We start from the raw sequence: 25,392 nt of genomic DNA, 5'->3' as shown, positions 1-25,392 counted from the left end.
GACCATTTCTTTTTCTCTTCTGAGAAGGCCTGGTGCAGAACTTAGTTGCCAGGGATGGATGTGCTGTCAAAGAAAAGCCAACAGGACAGCAACAGGAGTCCTGGATGCAGAAAGGGGATCTGGAAGGAAAACCACCCTACTGGGAACATCCTGATCCTCCTGAGTTGGGGGCAGGTGGGAGGAGGGCAGGGTTGGGGGAGGGGAGCTGTACCAGATTTACCTTCTCCAGGACCCCCTGCTGATACCTTCTGCCACCAGGCAGGTCCCTGGGGTTCCTGATCTCCTATGACATCTTGGCCCAGAGGTGGGCCCTGGATCCTCCTTCGGCACCCCCAGCACGGCTGGATCAAGGCTAGAACCTTTACACAGGACTTTGCTAAAAGCCCAGGAACAGCAAAAGGAAAACACAAGAATGTAACATATAACCAACTCCTTGGGCTTGCCTCATTGTTTTCCCAGAGAACTGCTCTCCAGGAATGGGCTCCTCACGGCACCTGTACCCTACCGTAGGGGTGGGCCCTAGCAGAGTCCCCACCTCTGAATACCTGCCTGGAATCCTGGAGCCTGCACAGGCCCCCACAAGCCCCCCACCTGTTGCCCTGTTGCAGGAGCTCCCTTTCCTTGTCTTGAAACCGCCTCTCCCTCCTCTCGCTGGCCTCCCTGCCTCTAAGACTCCATTTCTATCTCAGCCCCCTGAATAATTCATCTAAAGGAAATCCAGCATCTGCGATTAGGACCCAGGGGAGCAGTGGGAGTAAGGTTTGCCCAAGACTTAGGGACAAACCTTGCCTTTGGTCCCTGTTTGTGCCCCAGCTCCCCGCCCCGTGGAGCAAGCCAACCCGTCCTCCTTCCTAAGGAAACCAGCCAGGGTGGGGCCTACCCAGTTCCCTCCCCACCTGCTGTCCAGGATGACACTGCCTGGGCTTCATTTCTGGGACTGCCCTTTACCCTGGTGGGGACTGAACTGACCAGCTTCCAGACTTCCCCATGCTTGGCTGTTACTTTTTTCAGTGAAAGGGGTGAAGAGAGAAGTGGCCCCAGTGGGCTGTGGGAGAGACGCTTCCCCTGGGGCCTAGCAAGGTCCTGGGGTACAGCTGCCATGACTCTCCCCTTCCTTCTACCTCCTCCTAATCTCTGGACGGGAGAGAGGACTACTCTGGGCTGGGTCCTTCACACGGTGTCCACCCTGCACTAGGTAGCACTGTTCTGCTCTCTGTGTGTCCTCCCCACCCTAGTTCTGCTCCTCCTTTGGGGGTCCCTTGTCAAGAGAGCTGGTCTCTCCAAACAGGAGGGCCAAGATGGGGGGAGGAATAACTGTACCAGTGACTTGCGGGTCTGCTCTGGCTCCTCGTGACGGACGCTGCTATTGGGGAGGGCATGCTTGCGGCACGAGGCCGGGCTGGGGTTCTGATTGGGCTATGTTCTCTGCTCTCTGGAGCAACTGGTCACCCCTAGTGGGCCTTGGCACCTGGAAAGCATGGTGCTAGTTGTGAGAAGACGCCAGTGAGATGATGAACATGATACCATGCTGGGAAGGAGACAGCAGGCCAGCTGTGTGAAGCCAGCTGTTCCACAGGGGAATACCATGGGAAGTCACTGCTCCTCAGTCCCTGAGTTCCCAGGCCTCCTGCTGCACCCCTGCTGACTGGTGCCAGGGGCAGCTAGCCTCCTCTTATGGGGTAGACCCAGACCAAGTCACATTGGCTTCTGTGCATGTGTTTGTGGAGCCTGGAGGTCCAGAGGACTTAGCCCAGGACTTGGCTCCCAGCCCAGCGTGGCAGCCAGCCTTCCTGCTCCCCTCCCCAGGTCATCGCCTCCGCCCCATGAGGTCGAGGGCAGGAATTTTCCTCTGGCGGGACGGGTGGAGTGTGAGAGGACAGCTTTCCAGGTGGAAAGTAGAGGCTGGGAGTGATGCCCAGGAGAGCGACCACCACTCCTGAGGGGTGGGGGAGCCTGCTCCGCTGATGTCCGGGTGTGGCGTCCTGATGCAATCATTTCAAAGATCATCATCAACATCAGTGAATGTTTGCTGAGTGCTCAGTTCCCTTCTTTAGAAACAGGCCCTCCCCAACCCCTGGGTTGCCCTCAGGAAAGGACTGGAGCCAGCATCCTGTCCAGGAGTGACATTTCAGGTCAGACCAGGAGGGGCCCTCCCCAAGCCCACCCCTGGGTAATAACACCACTCTACAATGGTATAAACATAGTCGACTCTCCAGAGGGCCCTGTAGACCATTTATCTCTCACAGGCTGGCCAGGCTGGATTGTTATCACCGCCGTGCAGAGAAGGAAACAGGCCAAGAGGTAAAGTGACTTGCTTTGGGCCACAAAGGTAATTAGCGGCTTGAGCTAGGGCTTCGTGCCAGGCGTGTGTCTTTCCATGCTCCCACCTGGTCTGCGGGGGCTTTGTTCCCTCAGGTGGGCTGCAGAAAGACTGTGTTGGGTGCTGTGGCCTGGAAGGCAGGGGCTGTAGGAGGGCCGGCAGAGGCCGCATGTCCAGTGCTTCTCCTCGGGAATCCCAGCCAGGGCCTTGCCTGGTCAACAGGAGAACGTACTCCTCCTGGAGCCTGCCAGGCGCCTGGCCCCCCACACACCCTGACCCGCCCCCTTGACTTAGTTGTTTACTTTTTTTTTTTTAATTTGAGTATAGTTGATGCACGCGTTACCTTCATTTTCGGTGTACAACCCAGTGAGGTGACAAGTGTATACATGGTGCTCTCTGCTTATGAGGGTCGCTTCCACCTGTCCCGTCAGTTGCTCTTTTTTTTTTTTTTTTTAAAGATTTTATTTATTTATTTGACAGGCAGAGATCACAAGTAGGCAGAGAGGCAGGCAGAGAGAGAGGAAGAAGCAGGCTCCCTGCTGAGCAGAGAGCCCGATGTGGGGCTCGATCCCAGGACCATGACCTGAGCCAAAGACAGAGGCTTTAACCCACTGAGCCACCCAGGCGCCCCCCATCAGTTGCTCTTATAAGATCATCGACTGTATCCCGATGCTACACCCTGTACTCCTGTGACTCACTCATCCCATAGCTGTAAATCTCTACCTCCCACTCCCCTTCTCCCCTTTTGTCTGACCCCCCACCACTCCCCTCTCGCAACCATCCATGTGTTCTCTGTATTTATAAGTGTCATTCTGCTTTTTTGTTGGTTTATTCACTTTTTCATTTTTACTTTTTTTTTTAAGATTTTATTTATTTCTTTGACAGAGAGAGCAAGAACACAAGCAGGGGGGAATGGCAGGCAGAGGGAGAGGGAGAAGCAGGCTCCCCGCCGAGCAGGGAGCCCGACATCATGGGACTCAATCCCAGGACCCTGGGATCATGACCTGAGCCGAAGGCAGATGCTTAACCGACTGAGCCACCCAGGGCCCCTCCATTCGTCCATTGATGAACATTCAGGTCTGCCCCCCTTTCCTCCCCTAGGCCTGGGAATGGCTCCCATTCTGTGGATGGCTATGCAGGAATCAGCCGGACCCTGCCCAGCCCTGCCACCCACCCCTGACGTGTGTCTGGGTCCTCACAGGAGGCTGGCTTAGGTTAGTTCAGGGCTCTGAGCTCTGGGGAGCTCTCTGAGCAATTCCTAAAAGGGGAGTCATACTCGCTGGAGAAGGGAGTTTTATAGTGAGGGATCCCCAGACTCCAGAAGGGAGGCAGAAGGGAAGGGAGAGCTGTAGCAGGGGTGGAGGGCCTATGTGGCGGCCCTGGGGCTCTCTATCTGCAGAATCAGAGCCCAGGATGGAATTTCGTGGCTCAGCTGAGCTAAGAGCCATCCAGGGATCCTTTTGACAGGATTCTTGGAGATGTCTATCAGGTTTTTGCTCACATGCTTCCCGGGAAGGGGAGATGGCTATCTCAGAAGTCCTCCCTCCCATCAGTGTTATAATGTCCCTAAATTCCCCTCATTAGGGCCTAATTCTGTTCGCAGACCCACACATGGCCATTTGGTCCCTCTGCCAAGGGTGCTGAACTTTGAAACTTGGCATCTCCACTTACACTGGACTCCTTTGTGCTTCTGTTCCCTCACTAGTGATAGAGGAACAATAACGGTCCCTCTCTTGTGACATCGCTGTGAGGATCAAAGTAAGGAAATGTCTGCCCAGCATAAACCATGGTGGCTGGCCCATAGTAAGTGCTCAGTACATGGCAAATATTTTCACCAGAACATGGTTCTTTCTGGCATAACCAGAAAGGTATCCATCCTTCTGCCCACCCCTCTGGGATCTAGTTTGGTCCAGAACAGAGTGCATTACCAAGGCTTGACCCTCCCCTTCCTTCAGCCCAACTCTTTCCTTGTTCTAGACCTTATGCTTCTGCTAATGCGGCCCAAGTTAGCACTCCCTTCACTGGCCCTTCTGGCTCTTGGGACCTTAGAGCTGGCCCAAAACACCAGGTCTTTCCATAGGAACACCTGCAGCTCTCGAGACCCCCGACCGACCCCCATCTGATATTAGAGTCCTTGGCTTAGGACTTCAAAGTCTGTTCATCCAGGTGACATTTCTTCCTGGTTGTTTGGTCTGTCCTGGAATTTAGAGGTGTCAGCTCTTGCCATGAACACAGAGGTGACTGGAGAGCATAGATGGGGACTGGGAGCATCAGAAAGAAGGGTCCAGGAGGGGGTTCTCCATGGGTCGTGGAGCAAGAATTTGGGTGCATCCCTGGGGCCTTCAGCCTAGCTCTTCTAGAAGCTGTACTCTGCCTGCTATGGTTGACAGGAAGTATCCCTACCACTTGCCTTGCTCACCAGGTGAACCCCTCTCTTAGCCTCTCTGGGCCCAGTTTCTGTTGGGACGGACCTTGTTGACTCACTGCCCTGTGGAGGCCTATGCAGCGCGGCTGCAGAGGTCAGGTGTGTGAGAGTATGGCTCGTGCTGCGGGTGGAGGTTATTATGCTCATTCTTAAGGGCTTACTAATATAATGACTGAGTTAATGAGCAGTGTGTGTTGGGGGAGGGGCCCCTTAACCCACCGGGGGCCTGCTGAGTGACAGGAGTGTTTCCTTAGCCATCCCTCTAGCTGGGGTGTCATGGTCCCTTGGGGGTGTCATTCTGTCATTCTGTTGCCTCCCTCCACCTACCCGTCTTTACCTGGCTCCATTCCTGTTTGGGTGAGAAGGCCCTAGAAGAAGCGCAGCTAGGCCAGGATGTGGAGGCAAGGAGAAGGGAACCTGGAGACTTCGACTACCTGGGGAAAGGAATGAAATACAGTGCAACTCTAATTTTGTCTGGGTGCTGCGGGGGCTGGGCAGAGTCGGGCACCCAAGTCTGGGGAGGGCTTGGAGGGAAACGGGAGCCTGGATAGGAAGAGTGGAGGGCCTTGGGCATAGGGCTGGGTGGGGGTGGGGAAGGATTTCCAGGTGTTTTTTGAGGCTCTTTGCCTCTCTGACCCAATGGGTTGGTTCTGGCCTCTTTCCTATTGAGTTCATTTCCCCCTGGGACTAAGGGCCCTGAGGAATAGATCAACATATTGATATTTCAGGCTTGGGATACGGGCACGACACACAATCGTACAGGTCTAGTGGTCTCTGTTTCCCAAGAAGACACTGGACACAGCAGGCCCGGGATTCAGAATCCAGATCATGTGGACTGAGTCCTGACAAAGCCTCAACTCTCCAACACTTGCATTTGAGGAAGGGAGGCTCACAGAGACAGGAGCATGCGATGCATGGGTCTGGCCTTTGAAAGATGTGTGACCTCGAGTAGATTACTCACTGTCTCTGAACCTGTTTCCTCATCTATTTAGGGAAACTAACAACATTTACCTCATAATGCTGTGTGTTAAATGAGAAAATGCACATCAAGGGCTCAGTGGGTGCTTGGCACAGAGCCCAAGTTTAGCTCTGTTATGGTGGTCACAGTAATAGCAGGTGTTGGGGGAAAGCTCGCTAAAGAAGGTGGACGGTGAATGGTGAGAAGGACTTAGGAGAAGTTCATCCAGACTCCTTCCTCAGAATCTGGAAAAGGGAGTATTCACCCAAGAAATCAATAGGGATAGCTTTGGGGAGTGTCAGTCCCAATCTGAGGGCAGAAGTCACAGCCCCGCCCTCACAGAGCCCCAGTCTGAGGGGAGACACAGCTCTGCCCTCAGGAACTCCAGTCTGAGGGGGGAGACACAGCCCAGCCCTCAGGAAGACCCATAGGAAAGGCCTCAATTCCTACTTTTGAAAGCCTTGCTAGGAAGAAATAGGAGACTCACACAGGAAAGGCCAGCACACCTATAAAGCCACGTCCAGACAGAAGGTATTCAAAGCAATCTCCTTGGCATTTACTCTTCAAATGCTGGTAACAGCCCCAAGACCAGGTCCGACCTTCACTCCCGCAAATGATCCCTCAGCTTTTTCTTTCTCTCTCTCTCTCTCTCTTTTTTTTTAAGATTTTATTTATTTATTTGACAGACAGAGATCACAAGTAGGCAGAAAGACAGGCAGAGAGAGAGGAAGGGAAGCAGGCTCCCTGCTGAGCAGAGAGCCTGACTCAGGGCTCCATTCCAGGACCCTGGGATTATGAACTGAGCCGAAGGCAGAGGCTTTAACCCACTGAGCCACCCAGGTGCCCCCCTCAGCTTTTTCTAAAGCTGAGATTTGATACTACCTGTGAGGGGTCTTCATTCTAATTGCCCAGGGAATGGGTTGAAGCCAGAGCAAGAGGCATGGTGGGCAGTAGGACTTCTTCAGGTTCCTCCAAACGTGGTGGGCTATGCCCCTCTTCTCCTGCAGCCTTCCACCCTGCTCCTCATGAACAAATACACAGCGAGTAACCTCTCTACTTCCTCCACCAGGGACATGGAGGATGGAAGGGACACCACCCTGCTCTCCAAAAACCTGGGATTAATCGCTTATGTGTGGAATGGCAGCTGGGCATACAAGGCTGTGTGTGTGCTTGTGAGCGTGTGCATGTGCGTACATGGGCTCAATGCCATGTACATCACTGTTTCTCAAATTGCAGCTCCCGGCCTTTTAGAAATCAGTTTTGTTGATTGAAACCAGCACTTTAGAAAGAAAGGAAATAGAAAAACTAAGGTGCACACATGTACCATGGACTGAAGTTTTGTATGGGAGGTTTTGTTTCCGGTATGTTTTATATGCATGTGTGTAAGGTTATGGTGTAAAATACATTTCTAACCGTGGTACAAAAACAAAACAAAACAAAAAAAGCCTGAAGGCCTCAGCTCTGGTGGTTGAGCCTCTGCTTCCCTCAGTAGGCCCCCCTCTCTCTCATGGCTCTATCATATCATCTGTCTACATGGCTCTATCATATCATCTGTCTACCTCAGGCCCTTTGCAGGTGCTATGTTGCCTGCCAGAGCCACTCTTCCCTACTCTTTTCAACATTCATGGTGCAGAATTCAACAGTGAGGCACATTATCTCCTCCCCTCTGCCTTCAAGGGATGCAGATATGGAAGCTCAGAGAGGTCAAGTGATTTGCCCGATATCACAGAGCTAGCAGAGGTGGGTTGGGATTTGAACCCAGGCTTCTCTGATTTCTGAGCTCAGGTTCTTGCCTTAACCCAGCCAGACTTGCCTGGTGAGCGCCTCAGTCCTCTTCCTCCAGGTTTGTGCAGTACCTTCCTCCTGGGGTTCTAGCCCAGAATACCTCCCTGGGAGAGCAGTTGGCCCCTGTGGTTCCCAGATGATGCCTTCCTGAGGGTCTATACTCCATGTCTGGCATGGGCAACTACAAGGGGAGTTGGCCACAGCTGTGTAGACTGTCTCTGCCTATCTCTCCAGTTGGAAGCATGACCTTGGTTCTTTGGGTCTCATAGAAGCTGGAGAGCCCCTACTTATCACTAACTCCAGCCAAATCCAGCTTCTCAGGGCTGAGAGCTAGGACACCCCAAATAAAGTGGCTCTGTGGGCTCTGGCTTTGGGGAACAGGCAGGTGGCTGGGGTTTGAGAAAAAGGGGGTCTGGTCAGTTTGGGAGGAAGTTGAGCCATGGATGGGGAGCCCCCACTGGGTGGATGGCTGACGGTGTGCTCCAGTGGACATAACCACCCCTGGACAGGGCCTCGGCGGTGTGGGGAGAGGCTGGGGTTCCTGGCTGGACTTCATCTCTAGCAGACTATCCCTTGCTGGGGAGTTAAGGTCAGGGGAAAGAGGAGGACAAATCTAACCCCTAGAGATCCCAGCCTTGGGGCCCTGGGCCCTCGGAGAACTAACTACAGGCTCTGCCCCTCCCTGAGGTGCCCAGCCCAGGGGACAGGTGCCCAAGAGGCAAGGATTTCAGACTGCATTTGTGCTGCTTCCTGACCCTCCTCTCTTAGGAGCCCTTCCTTCCTACCCTTCGGTGTCCATGAAATCATGGGTGTGATGTGTTTGTGATACATCTATACTAAATATACTGTAGTCAAGCTGGTCAGTGTGGAGCAGACCCCCAGGTGTCCCGCAAGCCTGGAGACCAAGGGCTCAGTCTCAGGATGGGAAGGGTGCCATGCCTTGTTCCCAACCAGAGACCCAAGTTCAAGAACTCAAGCACGAGTTATCAGGAAGCTGAGTTGCGAATGTGAGAATAAGTACATGAGCTTCGGGAACAGGCCCCATGAGGATCTCCAGGCATGCTTCCAGAACACCTGCCCTGACAGCCACTAGGAAATCACTTTAGTGGCCCCAGGAGCCAGTCTGTCTCTGCAGGGTTTTCTAGCCAGCTGGCAGGGAGAACACGACACACCTAGCCGGGAGGATGTGGCAAGGTATGTGGGAAGGCTCCCACGATTCTGAACGGAGTCTTGTTATCTGGAAAGACTGCACTGACCTCCAGAGACTGGATGGTAGGGGTCTGACGAGGAGCGAGCCCCGCCGGGCAGATGTGTTAGCACAACAGGCTTTGGAAGAGGTTTGGAGAAGGAGGTGTGGATTAGAAGACCAAGCAGGTCCCATCGGGAGGAACTGGATGTCAGGAAACCATAAGATCCTAGTCCTGGCTCCAATTTAGGTGACGGTGATGACCTTCACCTTCGTGAAGTAGCAGCACAGCAGGTGTGCCCACCCAGCTTTGCATATACATTGTTTCTAGTTGGTAGAAAGAGTCACTGAAAGACCAGAAACTCTGGTCACTGGAGGTACTATGGTCTTGTCCTCAACCTTAGTAACAAGGCATCACACACTGCCATGGTTTTGGCAGTATGAATATAATACCTGTGTTTCTAAATTTGTAGGCATGCAGCTAATAATTTGAAATTTTTTTTCTCTGCAGGCTTATCTTGTTGGCATGATTTTAGTGAGCTGAGATCATCTGCTTGGAAAGCTCCTTTCATCCTCCATTTTAATTTAAAAGTTTATGTCATTTAAAAGCAAGTCAATAAATTAAAATTTTCATCAGAGGGTTTCTTCCCCCTGCTCCTGGCCCCAGATCAGTTGTTCTTTTAGAATTTTAGATGTGTTGGTTACACAGCTGCATTTTAGGTAGCGATGTTCAGTTAATTGTTTCCCAGTTTTTGTAGTCCATGGCATTGCATCTGAATTATTTGTAAGCTAGAAACCTGTGGTGTGGAGCTGTCTACGATAGCCTTTTATTTTTACTTTTATTTATTTATTTTTTTTAGAGAGAGACAGAACACATGTACCTCAGTGCCGGGTGGCAAGCAGAGGGAGAGAGAGAATCTTAAGCAGGCTCCTGGCCCAGCGTGGAGCCCAGGGTGGAGGCCCATCTCAATAGCTTGAAATCATGACTTGAGCCAAAACCAAGAGTCAGATGCATAAGTGACTGAGTCTCCCAGATGCCCCTGCCACAGCCTTTTATCACAAAGTTTATAGTTGTTAAAGCTGTAATATCCTTTTAGAATTGCTGTTTTCCTTTTTTTCTATCTTCGGCTGAGTTCGCATGTGTTCAGAGTGGTTTGACAGCTATCTAGCTGAATTCCTGGGACCAGACAAAATTAAGGTCTCCTACTCCTCTGCTATCTTGGACTCTCTCTTGCAGTATCCTTTTTCTTTTTTTTTTTAAAGATTTTATTTATTTTGTTATTTATTTGTCAGAGAGACAGCACAAGCAGGGGTGAGAGGCAGAGGGAGAGGGAAAAGCAGGATCTCCCCCGAGCAGGGAGCCCAATGTGGGGCTCCATCCCAGGACTCTGGGATCACGACCTGAGCTGAAGGCAGATGCTTAACCCATGGAGCCACCCAGGCAGCCCTTGCTGTATCCTTTTTAATCAGCTTCTTTTTCTTTCCTCCTTAAACATAAACATTTTCAGCTGGTGTTAAATCTAGTCTGTCCCAGATCTGTTTTACTTTCTGTTGTGTGATCATGAGTCTGTGCAGAGATATTCTCCGTAGATGGTAATACTCTACGAAAACGCCTAAAGTACAAGGTTGCCTTCTGTTCTATTCAGGGATTTTAAAAAAGTCAACCCAAAAGGGATAGTGGAGCTTCTTCATGTATGAAACAGCATATTAAATTGGAGATATTGAAGGGGTGCCTGGGTGGCTCAGGTGGTTAAGCATCCGGCTCTTGAATGTGGCTCAGGCGGTGATCTCGGGGTTGTGAGATTGAGCCCTGAGTCGGACTCCATGCTCAGCACAGAATCTGATATTCTCTCTCTTTCTCCCTCTGCTTCTGCACTGCCCCCCACCCACTCGTGTGTGTGCTCTCTCTCTCTCTAATAAATAAATAAATAACTTTTAAAAAACAACTGGAGATATTGATGAATCAGCTACCACAGTAATTTGTGTTAAAATCGTATTTAAGGTAGCTGCTTTTAAGTGTATTTCATAATATTTGCTTTTGTAAAAACAATACTGGTTGATATGATTAGAGAGAAAATGTTCATCTGTGCAGAGGGTACATTTTCTTCATTAATTATTCTGCGAAAAAACTCACAGGTTATACATACGGTATTTTCTAAAAGGACTATTAATAGAACCTTTTGAAATGAAGTAGTATAAGACTATTTTAAAAAATGACTCACTGTCAGATTGAATGCAACTTTTTTTTTTGCATACAGCACTGGAAAAAGTGATAAGTCATTGGTACCTCTTTACAAATATTTTTCATGGTTGCATTCATTAAATGTTATTACATTCCTGAATTTTTGCAAAAATGTATTTTATCATAACAGAATGGTATTATTTTAAAGGGTTTGAAAAACTGACGTGGTCAATTCAGAAAAGGAACTGAAGTCTGAATAAGGTCACCGCATTTATGTTTTTATTTTATTTTATTTAAATTCAATTAAGTAACATATAGTGTATTATTAATTTCAGAGGTAGATTTCAGTGACTCATCAGTTGCGTATAACACCCAGTGCTCATTCCATCACATGACCTCCTTAATGGCCATCTCCCAGCTACCCCATCCCCCCACCTCCCCTCCAGCAACCCTCAGTTTGTTTCCGACGGTTAAGAGTCTCTTATGGTTTGTCTCTCTCTCTGATTTTGTCTTATTTTATTTTACTCTCCCTCCCCCTATGATCCTCTGTTTTGTTTCTTAAATTCCACATATGATAGTTGTCTTTCTCTGATTGACTTATTTTGCTCAGCATAATGCCCCTAGTTCCAGCCACATTTTGCAAATGTTGAGATTTCAATTTTTTTGATGGCTGGGTAATAGTTCTATCTCTCTCTCTGTCTATCTACCACATGTATACCACATCTTGTTTATACATTCATCTGTTAATGGACATCTGGGCTCTTTCCATTGTTTGCCTATTGTGGACACTGCTGCTACAAACGTTGGGGATCAGATGCTCTTTGGATGACTATGTTTGTATCCTTTGGGTAGGTAAGGTCATCAAATAAAACACATACACATATGCATATATATGTATATATACTTGACTGATGGGGGGAGTGACTTTCAATGTGTATAGGTCTTCTAATTCATAAACATTTCTTGTTTCAGATATGTTTTTACATATCTGATTTTACCTATTTATAGTCAATATTTTTACATATTTATAGTCATGCATGGTAAAGAGTGCGTTTAAATTGTTATAAACAATAATGCATCATAAGAGACTGTGCTGATCTTGTGTAACTAAGGACTATGAATGAATTTGGTTGGTTTTTGGTGTTGTGAACTCAACGTGTTTACATAATCAGGACCCTCATTTCTCCTGAGGTAATCACCTTTTAAGTGGTCCTCGAAATGGTATTTTAAGATTACTTTACCCCAGAGCTTTTTGGTTTTTGACTTCTGCATTTAATTAATTAATTTATTTATTTATTTATCAGAGAGAGAAAGAGAGCACAAGCAGGGGGAGTGGCAGGCAGAGGGAGAAGCAGATTCCCTGCTGAGCAGGGGGCCCGACGCAGGGCTCGATCCCAGGACCCTGGGATCATGACCTGAGCCAAAGACAGAAACTTAACTGACTGAGCCACCCAGGCGTCCCTGCACGTAATTTTTAAAAAATAACATGATGATGATAATACATTTTTCTCTATTGCTTCCAGATAGGGGCTTTTTTCCACCAGTAATTAAGAAGAAATGCTATTAAATGTTCATATTGTCATCCTTCCATAAATATTCGACTTTTCCTATCATTCAGCACACTGCTGCTTCTCTCTTAATGCCAGAGTTAAGATCTTTTTTCTCCACGAGTGCAGGCTTTGAAAACTTTTATTAAGTTATTGATACAATTTGATATTTTTCCATAATCTATATTTTTAAAAAATCACATCACAGCATCATATGTCTAAACTCATCTCCATTAAAACTTGCCTTAAGCTACCAGATTGCCTTTGCCACCACTAGCCATACTGTATGTTTGTTTGTTTAATTTACTTTCATGATAAACTCTCATGTCATGAAAAATAAATAAATAAATGTATTATGATCAACCCAGAATACATGCTGGTCCTTATCTCCTGTGAGGGCATCTCTTCTTCCCTGCTGGGGACAGTGGTATCACAGACCACCCTGCCGGGTCCCCATCAGTTGGGAACTCCCTGGCAGGGACCGCCTCCCTTCTTCATTTCGGGGGAGGAGCTCTCCTAGGACGGGTGTCCTATCTCCTTTCTTCTCTTCCCCCTGCTCCCATGGTGACTTTATAAAACATGATTGGAAGTACTACACGCACACAGAAAGGTGTGCAGAACGTGAGTTCTGCTGACTTCAACAGACCTTGTAAGGGGAGCCCCGGTCAAGAAACAGAACATTGTCTGTGCCTCCCCAGGTCCCTTTTCCTCTTCAGCCCCGCCGCCAGCCCTGATCCATTAAGAGAGAGACTCCGACTCAGCTGCGAGGTCTTGGGGGCCTGCCCCTGCTAGAACTTTCACAATCACAGGCCTTATTAGATGGTTGCCGCAAGCCTGGGGGCTGATGTTATCCCCACTCCCAGTCAGGGAAGCTCAGCTGGGAAAGGGTAAGTGTATTGCTGGGGACAGGGGGTCAACAAGTGGTGGACACTAGTCTTCTCAAGGGAATTGCATGTCACCCGTGACCGTCCCATTCTTTAATTTGTGCAAAGAGGGGTGAGGAAGAGTTCGTGGTAGGGTCCATATATCATAAGAAATACAGGTATGTGGACATCTCTGAGATTGGCCTGGAAGCATCCCTTGCTGCTTCTGGGGACTTCTGTCTGCACCCTTCATAATGCTTCCCAAGGGAGCCTCCAGGTTCTCTCAGGGCCCTGTTGTGGGCTGCAGTTGGCTGGTCCGGGAGTGGGTCAGGGATTCAAGGAATTCGTCTGGGAATGCTGATTTCCTTCTTTCTCTGGAAGTGTGCAAGTCAGCTGGCTGTGGTCAGTAATGAGGAGAAAGCCGGTGTGCAATGGGAGAGGGGGTGGGGGACAGAAGCAAAGCAGGAATGAGAAGAAGCTGGAAGGGCCTAGTGCGGTTTGCATGCCGGCTTCCAGTTGACCCAGAGATCCTACCCCATTCTTCCACTTCCTGCACCTCGGTGGCCATGTGACATGCCCCCCACCATCCCACACAGCCCCACTCCAACTTTCCACGTAAGCCAGTCAGGTGAGTTGTGTCCAGGGAGCGAGAGTATGTTAGTCCATAGAACAGAGAGGAAATAATCAGTCTGTCTATTTCTCCCTGTCTGTACACAGAGTTCATGTTCCAGCTGTTTGAGATACAGATGGCTGAAATGGCCTCCAGTGCAGAATAGGGATAAGATAATCCAACTTGTGGGATGGCTGTGAGGGTTGTCTGATGGAACAAATACGAAATACCAGGCCCCACACACTTTCTCATGATGCAGTGGATACCAGCCCTCTATCTGATAAGATGTTTACAAATATCCTCTCCCATTCGGTAGGCTGCCTTTTAGTTTTGTTGATTGTTTCCTTTGCTGTGCAAAGGCTTTTGGGTGTCCTTGGTAGGAAGTGGCCGTGGATGACATCTAAGGTGTCTTCAGACTGCACATCCCCCGATCTGGGAGAGGCACTGTAGGATGGGCAGAATTTGGACGCGTTAGATGGGAGAGAATCTGTGGACCCCCTGCTCCATGGAGTGCAGTCCCTCACTCCTTGCCTTCCATCCCGGAGTCCAGCGTGTCCCTGGGGGGCTGCAGGAGGAATGGGAGCTGCTTTGGCTTTGAGACACCATCAGTCAGGTCCATCCCATTCTGTGCCAGTCCTGGGAAGACCTCTAGTGCCCTCTCTCCCTCCCCCATCACAGGGCTAGGGGAGGCTCTGGCGCTCTGGCTGGGCAGTGCCTGGTGGCAGCCAGAGGCAAATCTCCCCCAATGGCTGGATTATATCCATCTTTGCAGGCCTGGCTGTGGCCTTCTGCCTGGACTTGAGGGCCTGACTAGGGTTTGGAGCCCTGTGTGTGCGGTACAAGGTGGCAGAGATGGGGAGAACTTGGGAACTTTTTCCACTCACCCCAAACTGGGGAGCTCTCCTGTGCTAGGCTGGTGGGCATTGGGCCAGCTCCTGGTCATCTCAGCTAATGAGAAACTTGTAGCTGGGAAGCAAGTTGGGCTGGGGGGGTAGAGAGAGAGAGAGAGAGGCAAAAGGTGGACCAGACTTATAGGCGGGTCAGGGGCACATGGCGGCTTGGAGGACAGTAACGGGGGCAGGAGCACTACAGACAGGGGCAGAGCCTCTGTGGGGCTAGAGAAGAGAGACAAGGAGGAAGAGAGGCAAGGTCTGGCCTTTCCCCTCCTCCCCTGCCCCAGGCCTCTTGTTGTTGCTGAGCTGTTCCAGAGGCCAGTGTGATTTACATCACGGGTGTGTCCCGAGCACCTGCTGAGCTATGATGACAGACTGTCCAATTTGAACTCCGTTGGACTGGGTAGCCTCCAAAGCTGCTGCAAATAGCTCTGACCTCAGCCATCGGCACGTCAGCCCCACCACTGGCCTCAGGGCTAAGGCTTCAGCCGTCATCACACCACCAGCAGCGTCTCACTACCCCCATGGAATTGCCAGCATCTTAGGTACTGGCCCCATTTCCCAGCCACCCGATCAGCCTCCCACAAGGTTTGGGGGAGCTGGGAACCAGGACTTGAGTCAGACCTCCGAGGGCATCACCTATGCACCAGTGACTCTCAACAATTTGGGCCCCTAAGGGGACAATGGGCAATGTCCGGAGACGTTGTTGGTTCACAACATTTGGACTGCTGGTGGCATCACTGGGTAGAGGCCAGGGAAGGCGCTAAACATCTCAACAGCACGGAGCAGTCCCCCGACAAGGAATCATACATTCCCAAATGGCAATAGTACGGAGGCTGAGAAACCCATCTCTGGAGGCCCTGTGGCCCTCCATGGACCTGACTCTGGCCCTCATCCCGAACTGTCACACCATGCTTCCATTCCTGGACAAGAAGAAACCCTCACCAGTGCATCTTAATGGAAACCCCTATTATTCACACTTCTTGGCCCCCACAGCTTGCATTCAAAAGGGCACAAGATGAAAAGTCCTCTGTGGCCACCCTCAAGAAGGAATACACACAGGGGCGTCTGGATGGCTCAGTCAGTGAAGCGGCTGCCGTCAGCCCAAGTCATGATCTCAGGGTCCTGGAATTGAGCCCTGCGTCAGGCCCCCTGCTCCATGCGGAGCCTGCTTCCCCTTCCACTCTGCCCCTCTTCCCCCGTGTGCTCTCCTTCTGTCTCAAGTAAATAAATTGGAAAAAATAAAAAAAAGAAGGAAACAGCTGATAGGCGGAGCTCAGGTGCACCTGGGATTGAAGTCAGGCTTTTGCCTGGGGCCGGGAGGCAGGGACCTGGGGGTATAAAGGCAGAAGGAGAGCTCAGGCATCCACTTAGTGCAACAGCCCAACTTGGAGCAGCCCTTCTTCTGTGGACAGTTGGGAACCGGCATCATGGAGTGGATGGTGGTGGCCTTGGTCAGCTTCCAGCTCTTAGAGGCGGCAGTTATCAAGTGAGTCTGGGGCCTGGCTGCTGGAGCAGGAGTTCGGGCAGGAGTCTGGAGCCCTGTGAGGGGTAACCTGGCCAGTGGCCTCCCCACCAGGCTCCACTCCGGAGTTTCTGCTGGGACAGGGAGGGCTTCCTGAGCAGGTGTAAGCCGGGGACTCAGAGGTTGGATGAGCTACAGCTTTGCCCTCATGAAATGTCTGTAACTGAACCAAAGGAGAGTTTGTCCTGCCCTGTAAGCCAATAAGAAATGTGACCCAGAGTTTTTGCCATGAAGCAAGATCGGTGTGGTGCTGCCTGGGAGCGTGGGGAGCTAATGCTCAAAAGTCCCGAATGCGCTGATGGTTTGCAAGTGAGGGTTTTTAAGGGGGAAATAATCAGAGACAAGGGGCTTGAGGTAGTGGATTCTTCTGAAGGGTCAGGGATTGGGTCAACCTCTAGACTGAATGACTTGTCTTTCTGGCACTGGTCTGGTTTCTTTCTTTCTTTCTTTTTTATTTGTAAAGATTTTATCTATTTGTTGGAGATAGAGAGAGTGAGAGAGAGCACAAGCTGGGGGAGAAGCAAGCTCCCTGCTAAGCAAGGAGCCCGATGTGGGACTCGATCTCAGGACCCCAGGATCACGACCTGAGCCGAAGGCAGATGCTTAACCGGCTGAGCCACCCAGGCGCCCCTGGTTTGTCTGGTTTCATCAGCTGTGACTGGGTGGTCCTCTCCTTCCCTGCTCTGAATCCGCTAAACACCCCAGCAATGTGTGTCAGTGATGCTGTCTTTGTTAGCAAAAGCTGGGGCCACACACTTTGCGATTGTGCAGGCTAATTCATTTCTTACTCTCTTGGGCTTCCTTTTCATTATCTTAAGCAAAGCATCTTGGTGTGTTCCCCATAATCCTTCACTACAGGCTACATGCCTTGCTGAAGACTTAATCTGCTGGCGGGTGCACTTCCAGGCAAAGGAAAAAGCACAGCTGCTTCCCCATCTGATGAGAAAAGATGGACCTGGGACAGAGTCGGGGTGACTGCTGTCCAAATAGACACTGAACGGCAGGTGTGCTTTCTTCCGCAGAAAGGAACGATGATTTCTGGATAGGCAGACGTTTGCTAAAAACTCCCTTAAGGCCCACGATTTATTTAGCAGATGGCACAGGCATGTAAGCAGAGACAGCAGGAACGTTACGTGCACCTGCAGAGACGTCAGAAGAAAGGGGGCGAGAAGGCGTGGCTCCCAGGACCTGGGAGGGTGCCTGGCCTGCACACAGCTGCCTGTCTCACCCATGAGGACCGATGCCGATACCTGCTGAAGACAAGGCTCCTCGAAGAAACCTGTGTGTGATACGCAAGTTCCGGGGAAGCGGCGAGCCCAAGCAACCATCAGTCTTCAAAGCTCAACGTGAATGGGTTCCGTGCAGAATGGAGGGCGAAAGTGGGGTCTTGAGGGAATGGGGAATCAGGTGGGGAAAGAAATGCAAGGAGCAGGACTTCTGGAGCCCGGAATGAGCCTGGGTGGACCCACAGAGACCTCCGAGGCGATGGCAGCAAGCAGGTCTTGAAGGAGGAGAACCCAAGGGAGATGGGGGGGAGAAGTGCAGACTTCATCATCCAATTCATCCAATTCATCCAATTCCAGGGCGGATCTGGGCTCCAGACCACCCAGGCCAACTTCTACTGCGCCTGCATCGGGAGAAGAGCAGTGACTGGCCCCAGGCCAGACAATTCGAGGCAAGGGCAGACACAGGATCCTTTCTTCTGAGTTCCAGTCTAGTGCTGTCCCCCATACCCATGCTGTGTTTTAGTCATCCAGGACCAGGTGCCCGAGGGCCACCACCGGAGGGGACTGGGGTGAACTCTGCTATCTCTGAAATCTTTCTTAAAATGCATATCTCCTGGGCCACCTAGCTGGATGACTCGGTAGAGCACGTGACCTTTGATCTTGGGGTCCTGAGTTCAAGCCCTACACTGGACGTAGAGCTTACTTACATAAAAACAATGCACATATCCTGCCAGGGCTAATGGCCAAAGTCCTCCTTGCCTTCCAGGGAAGGAGTTTATGGGATATCTCAGAGCAAAGGGCCAGGATAGGATGTAGACCCTCGAGATGGGATGTGGGCATGCATCGGGGAAGGTATTTGTTTTCTGAATCGTGTAACAAGTCCTGTGAAGAGCTTTGAAGAGAGGGAGAGGGAAAGAGAGAGGCAGAGGGAGAAAGAAACGGAGGGACAGACCTAGGGAAAGAGACATAGAGACAGAGAGAAACGGAGGGAGCTGGGGCCAGAGCAGGAGCGAGAGGGAGACACACACAGAGACACAGTGATGGGCACAGGGGACACGGGGGCTGGGGCCTGAGGGATGCGGTTGGAGGTGGCACGGCAGGGAGGGATGGAGGAACCAGGACTGTCAGAGGTGCTGTAGGAAGTAGGGAGGGCCCTGCCCTGACGCCAGGCCTTCTTCAGAGTCCCCCTGAGGAAATTAGAGCCTATCCGTGCAACCATGAAGGAGAAGGGCTTACTGGGGGAGTTCCTGAGGACCCACAAGAATGACCCTGCCCAGAAGTACCACGTTGGCGATCTCGGCATGGTCTACGAACCCCTGGCCTATCTGGATGTGAGTCCTGACCCTCCGTGGGGGTTCCCTCTCCTTGGGGCCAAAGACTGAGGCTGGACTCCCAGGCGTGTGCCGAGCTATCTCTCTGTACCCTCCCACCTGGCGCCTGCGTCCTGCTCTCTTTCTCACACCTGCCAGCCCCCACTGAGGGTCTGTGTGTTCTGGGCAAGTATGGAAGATAGGCTTGGGCCTCTTCCTCTGTGGCAGGTTGTAGAGCAAGGGCTCTGTCCAAGGAGGAGGCTGGGCCTGAGGGTCTCTGTATCCCTCCAGAGCTAACAGCCTGCCCCATGGCCCCCCAGAGTCTATACCTTGGAGAAATCGCCATCGGGACCCCACCGCAGAACTTTCTGGTCCTTTTTGATACCGGATCCTCCAGTCTGTGGGTGCCCTCGGTCCAGTGCCAGAGCCAGGCCTGTGGTAAGTGCAGGGCTTGCTAGGGAGAGTGGTTGGCAAGGGAGGGCGCAGACCGCCTTGGGGGAAAGGGGCAAGAGATGGTGGGGTCTGGGGGCCTTAATCCTGAGAGTCAGGTACTTGGCCAGGGTCAAGGGGCATGTGCAGGACCGAAGGAAGAGGCTGGCCCTAGGTCTGGGTGGTCTGTTTGTCTTCCTTCTCACCAACACATGCTCCTTCACCTGCTCCAGTCCACCCTCTGCCCCCCAGCTCCAACCATCCCACTCTGCTCTGCTCCATTCTGTTCCCTGCAGATGACACCATTCCCTCTCACCAAGGTCAACAACAGTCTTTCCATGTCACTCCACTCCACTGCTTACTAAGTTCTCACCGCGTGTCTCCTAGACACAGGGGAGAACAATGCAAGAGCTGGTCCCTGTCTTGTAGCCGTATTTGTAGACAGGCCAAGTTCCTCTCCTTAACGCTGCCTTGGTCCCTGCCAAAGCCTGAGCGTTTGGGTCCTGACACTTCTAATCCAAAGAGTCCCTCACTGGTCACGTCCAGGTTTTTGACAGGGTGAGGGTGGAGGGAACTCAGGGATCCCCTGGAAGTTCATTTGCTCCCACAGATGATGAGTGATTTCTCGGGAGGGGATCTGCAAGGAGGGGGCAGGGAAGCAGAGAAGGATTCTAGGCCACTTACCTACCAAGGGTCACGGTCAAAGAACAACACAAGATTCTGCAAGTCAGGGACGCCTGGGTGATTCCAGCATCCTGGAATCGAGTCCCACATTGGGCTCCTTGCGCGGCAGGGAGCCTGCTTCTCCCTCTGCCTCTGCCTGCCATTCTGTCTGCCTGTGCTCGCTCTCTCTCCCTCTCTCTCTGATAAATAAATAAAATCTTTAAAAAAAAAAAAAGATTCTGCAAGTCAGAGGGGGCTTTGAGGCCAAGCCTGGCCACCCTCACATAGGCCTTCCTGTGCTTCCTGAACCCCGAGACCATGTGTCCTGGGATGCTGGGGCCCCGGGATGGGAGCACAGGCTGGGACTCGGGGGGGCAGCCCTCCGCCTGCTGGCCTGTCTCCCCAAACTCTCCTTCCGCTGTAGCCACTCACTCCCGCTTCAACCCCAATGCGTCCTCGACTTACTCCAGCCACGGGCAGACCTTCTCCGTGCAGTACGGCAGCGGCAGCCTCCGTGGCGTCTACGGCTATGACACTCTGAGGGTGAGCCGGGCTGCAGGCCACTCTGTGCCCCAGGATGTGGGAGTTGTCCCCGGGGCTCTGACTTGGCCTGGAAGCTCTCAGACCTGAGTCTGATGGGAGTTTAGCCCAACCTGAGAATACGGAGAAAACCTAGTGCTCTACTGAGTACAAACCCGCCGATGAGTACACCAAGTGCCCCTCCATGCCGTCCCCTTCGCACACTGAGTGCCCATGATGGAGGGGATGACCTAGTCCTTTAGTGAAGGAGCTTAAACCAGGGGAGGGGGGTCAGGGGGAAGAAGATGGCGGGGGGTGGTGGTGGCTGCAGCAGCAGCCAGAGAAGGCCACTTGAGAGAAAACTTGGCTCTTGCAAGATGTATCAAGAAGGCAAGGGGCAGGTGGTGGGGTTATAGACATTGGGGAGGGTATGTGCTATGGTGAGTGCTGTGAAGTGTGTAAACCTGGTGATTCACAGACCTGTACCCTTGGGGCTAATAATACATTACATATTTATTTAAAAAAAAAAAAAAGAAGAAGAAGAAGAAGGCAAGGGGCTGGGGTGAGGGAGGGATGAACTAGGGAGCCTTGAGGGTCTTTGTGGGGGAGGGTATGGGGAGGTGAGTGGAGTTCCACTTATCGTCTCCCATCCCCTGTGTCCCTTCCAGGTCCAGAGCGCTCAGATCCCCAACCAGCAGTTTGGCCTTAGTGAGCACGAGCCAAGTCCCTATTTCCTCCAGTTCAAGTTTGATGGCATCATGGGCCTGGCCTACCCAGCCCTGGCAGAGGGTAGGAGCGCCACGGCTCTGCAGGGCCTGCTGCAGGCTGGCCTCCTCTCCAGCCCAGTCTTCAGCTTCTACCTGGGCAGGTAAGATACTGCTTGCAGGGTGGGGGGTGTTCCTGAGCTCCCAGGCAACTCCCCCCATCCCCAGACAAGTGAGCTCAATGCTTTGAGGGTTGGGGGCTTCCCATCAGGCATTTGGCTTCAGCTCCTACTGTGTCTAGGACTTTGCTCCTGGGCTGTCCTCTCCTGTCCAACTGTCCCCCTAGCCACATCCTTTCCCTCATCTCTGTGTCTGTCCCTAGCCCACTCAGACTTCGTGTTTCATCACCAGTTCAGAATCGTTCCCTCTTCTGGGTGAACTTAGCTTTGAGTAGGCTGCTCGTTCTGGATACCTCTTAGATTTACCTCCTGCCCAGAGCTGCAGTTAGCTCACTGCCTTCCGGACACTTCTTTCGTGTACAATCTATTGCTTCATCTCCTTTGATGTATTGTTCTCTCCAGGTCCTGGAGTCTTCTGGTCAAGGTTCATAGTTTGCCCATAATAGGGTGTTTTTCTCACCGCAAACACAAGCCATGCAGCCGCTTCACGTGGGTGCCTGGGAGCCAGGTGGTGGGGGCGGAGTCAGTGGCCTGTGGGGGACTTTCTTTCCTCTCCCAGAGTTAGCCAGCCACCTTCTGGAGATAGTCAGCATGTACTCTCTCACCTTAATCTTCTGGGTCTGACTATCAACAGTGTCACCCTGTTCCTAATGCTGCTGATTTAGTCTCACCTCTGATTACAGTTCATTCCGAGTTTCGCCTTTAGGAGCTCTGCCCAATTCCACACTCAGGTTCGGCTCCCAGGGGAGGCTGAAAGGACCAGGGAATACACTTCTCTCCTCTTTGCCAAGGCTCTACCTCCTTCCAGTCCCAGCAGAAAAATGACAAGTGGGGCTCAGGGTGAGACTCCCAGTGACATAGGACAATAGTAGCAAGAACTGGAAGAGAGAGAAGAAGGGTGTATGGGATGGGGGGGGCACATAGCCAGCAGCTTCCCCTGAGGCCCTGCATCTGGAACCAGAGGCACTGGGAATTCTGAGGGGCTCAGCTTGGAGCTGCAGTGATAAAGGGGGATACAACTCCTTCCCTCAGCAAGCCTAGTGTGACGGGGAGACACAGTGTTGTCCTTGGGGGCCCAGTCTGAGGGAGGAGACACAGCCCTGCCTCAGGGAGCCCCAATCTGAAGAAGGGAGACATAGACCAGTCCTCAGGGACCCCAGTCTGAGGGGGGAGACACAGCCCTGCCCTCAGGAACCCCAGTCTGAGGCGAGACATAGACCTGCCCTCAGGGACCCCAGTCTGAGGGGAGACATAGCCATGCTCTTAAGGACCCCCAGCCTGCAGCCAGGGCAGGACCTCTATTTCCCTTTGAGGATGAATGTTCAACAGGAAATCTTTTCTATAGCGATTTCCCTGATTCACCCTTCCCTTTCCCTTCTGCAGAGGCATGAGCTCTCAGAATGGAGCAGTTCTCATATTTGGAGGGATAGACCACAGCCTGCACAGTGGACCGATCTACTGGGCCCCCGTCACCCAGGAGCGCTACTGGCAGATTGGCATTGAGGAGTGAGTCTGTGCTGGAGCTTGCAGACCTGGCAGGCTTCGAGGCATTTCATGTTATGCACCCACAGACTCTCTCTCTCTCTCTCTCTCACACACCCACACATACACACACAGAGGTAGGTACTTCTAGGAGGTACACATAGGAGACCCCTGAAGTCTTCCCCCACAAAGCCACAGCTATCCTCTGCTGGAGACTGAAGGCCCAGCTCAGCCTGGAAAAGTGGGTGAGGTGGGCACAATGTAAATGGGGTAGGTCTGGAATCTGAAACATTCTAAACCCTGTGGTTCAACACTATGTGCTTACTAATTGGAAACTATGATGTTTTTTGGGGGGAGAATTAATGTGGTCATAGTTAAACCGTTCAGTGACACCGGCTTTCAGCGTTTCTAGAACCTTCCTTGGAACTTTAAATAACAACGTTCCATGGCCATTTAGGTGGCTTTGAAAAGACTCTGAATGGTGTGAGGCAGGGGGATGGTTGGAAGGACCTCTGCAGAGTCCTTACCTCCAGGTATACCACAATTCTGTGGCTGTGGCTGTTTGTCCCTTGGGGGTACGGGAAAGCCAACTTCCTAGATTCCCTGAGCTGGAGATGCTGAAGGCGTTCATCTCTTCACCATTCAGGTTCCTCATTGGTGGCCGTGCCACGGGCTGGTGCTCCCAGGGCTGTCAGGCCATTGTGGACACAGGCACATCTCCGCTCACTGTACCCCAGCAGTACCTGAGCGCCCTTCTGCAGGCTACAGGGGCCCAGGCTGACCAGTACGGACAGGTGTGTCTAGTGTAGGCATCCTCCTTCTTTCAGAGAGGCCCCCTGGGAGGCATTTATGATTCTTCTGGCAATAGCCCCACTCTTGGCCTCCATGCTCTTAGTTGTCCCAAAGCCCTGGAGGTGGGTGGGTGGGGGCCTGGGAGAACTGGGGCTGGGGGCTGGGTCTTGAGCTGGGAGGGTAATGGGTGGCTATTATTGGGGCAGAATTTCCTTGGAGCTTCAGCCCTTCCAAAGTAATGGGCTAAACACTTTTCAGGCTTTGGAGTAAGATCAAACTAACTGGACTGTGGGACCAAGCAGGGCCCCAACGGGATCAAGGGTACTGAGGGGAGGGGGTTGGCAGGTCCTCTCAGGTGGGCGATGCAGCACCTGGGGCCTTGATCCTCTCTGCAGTTTACCGTGGACTGTAACAACATCCAGAACCTGCCCACCTTGACCTTCCTCATCAGTGGTGTGCATTTCTCCCTGCCCTACCACTCCTACGTCTTCACAGTGAGTCTGTAGGGACGCGACGGCTGTGAGAAGGGGCCGGGGGCCCAAGATACCGGGTCTCCTCGCCACATGCCATCCCCCAGCTCTTCGTGAGCCCCGCTTTATTTTCTGCCTTCACTGGTTCCAAACCCCTACACTGGCACGAGGCCGCGAAACAGAAGAGTGCCATCTATTATTGATTACTATTACTAATGAGTGTGGAGAGGCGCTGGGGTATGGGTTGTGTGCTCACTAGGGTAAGCCCTATGGGAAGCATTTTGCCTACACCATCCCACTGAACTGTCAGACCATTTGAGGAAGGGGGTGCTAATTTCTATTTTACAAGTGAAAACTTGGAGGTCCAGAGAGGTTAAGAAACAGACGCAAGGCTACACAGCTAGTCGGGGTGAAGCTCAGGTTGGAAGCTGAATTGGTCTGGCTTCAAGGCTTCGCCAGCAGGCTGACCTCCTCCAGATGGGGAACAAAAGGGAGGTGTGTGGGAACTTGGAGAGAGGAGACTGCAGACGGTCACCACAGCCTGCTTCCATCCATTGCAGAAATCCCTCCTACTCTGGGGCTCAGCTGGCCTGTGAGCCCCAGGGGTCACAAGCCTGGCTCCCTCGTTTCTGCATTTCGCGCTCCTGGCCTGGGGCTCAGGGCTGAGCAGGGCCCGGTCCAAGGAATGAGCGCTGCCCTTCCGTGTTGTGCAGGGAAATGGCGTTTGCACCATTGCGGTCCAGGCCACCTACCTGCCCTCCAGCAGTGGCCAGTCCCTGTGGATCCTCGGGGGCGTCTTCCTCAGGTCCTACTATTCCATCTTCGACATTGGCAACAACAGGGTGGGCTTTGCCACTGCCGCCTAGACTCAGCGCCTAGACGCCTGGCTTCCTTCTTCCTCGCCACCCTCAGCCCTGCAGGCGCTACTTCTCTGGATTCAGCCTTCTTTCTCTGGCTTTGGGGCTTTCTGTCCTAATAAATAGTTTTTCTGCATGTTGGTCAGCATGTTTTTTTTTTTTTTCGAGGGCCAATGTGGCCTGTAAGGCAGCTCCTGGTCACAGGAATGGGAGGGAAGACGGAGTCAGGGGAAGATGTGCTTCTGCTGGACCTGTTCTCTCTCAGGGGCTAAGAGGTTTGTGGGGGTGGGGAGGGGTGTCACTGAGGTTCTAAGAGAGATAGGGCATAAGGCAGGGCTTGGGGAGGGGCCCCGGGCCCCTCAGAGCTTGGGGTCTCTCCACAACTTCTCTCTACTCATGGTAGTGACATTGAGGCAGGCATTCCTTTGTGACGCGCCAAGGGGCCCTATTACCACAACCCAAAATGC

At 52.0% G+C, this 25,392-nt stretch overlaps 1 protein-coding gene across 1 annotated transcript; it reads left to right on the top strand.

Annotated features, from left to right (window-relative positions):
• Positions 1 to 104: 104 nt before the first annotated feature.
• On the top strand, positions 105 to 25,058 carry PGC (progastricsin; the record flags this gene model as incomplete). Its single annotated transcript, XM_082729452.1, has 10 exons — positions 105 to 174; positions 2,247 to 2,301; positions 18,701 to 18,851; positions 19,151 to 19,268; positions 20,347 to 20,465; positions 21,110 to 21,309; positions 22,708 to 22,830; positions 23,453 to 23,600; positions 23,994 to 24,092; positions 24,782 to 25,058. The coding sequence occupies 10 exons, from the start codon at positions 105 to 107 to the stop codon at positions 24,932 to 24,934; spliced, it is 1,236 nt and encodes a 411-aa protein (XP_082585578.1). The 3' UTR covers positions 24,935 to 25,058.
• Positions 25,059 to 25,392: the final 334 nt, after the last annotated feature.

Source organism: Mustela nivalis (assembly GCF_964662115.1).
Source record: "Mustela nivalis genome assembly, chromosome: 5".
NCBI classification, from domain to species: Eukaryota; Metazoa; Chordata; class Mammalia; order Carnivora; family Mustelidae; genus Mustela; species Mustela nivalis.
The sequence above is the reverse complement of the archived record's forward strand: the minus strand, read 5'-3'. Positions and strand labels throughout refer to the sequence as shown.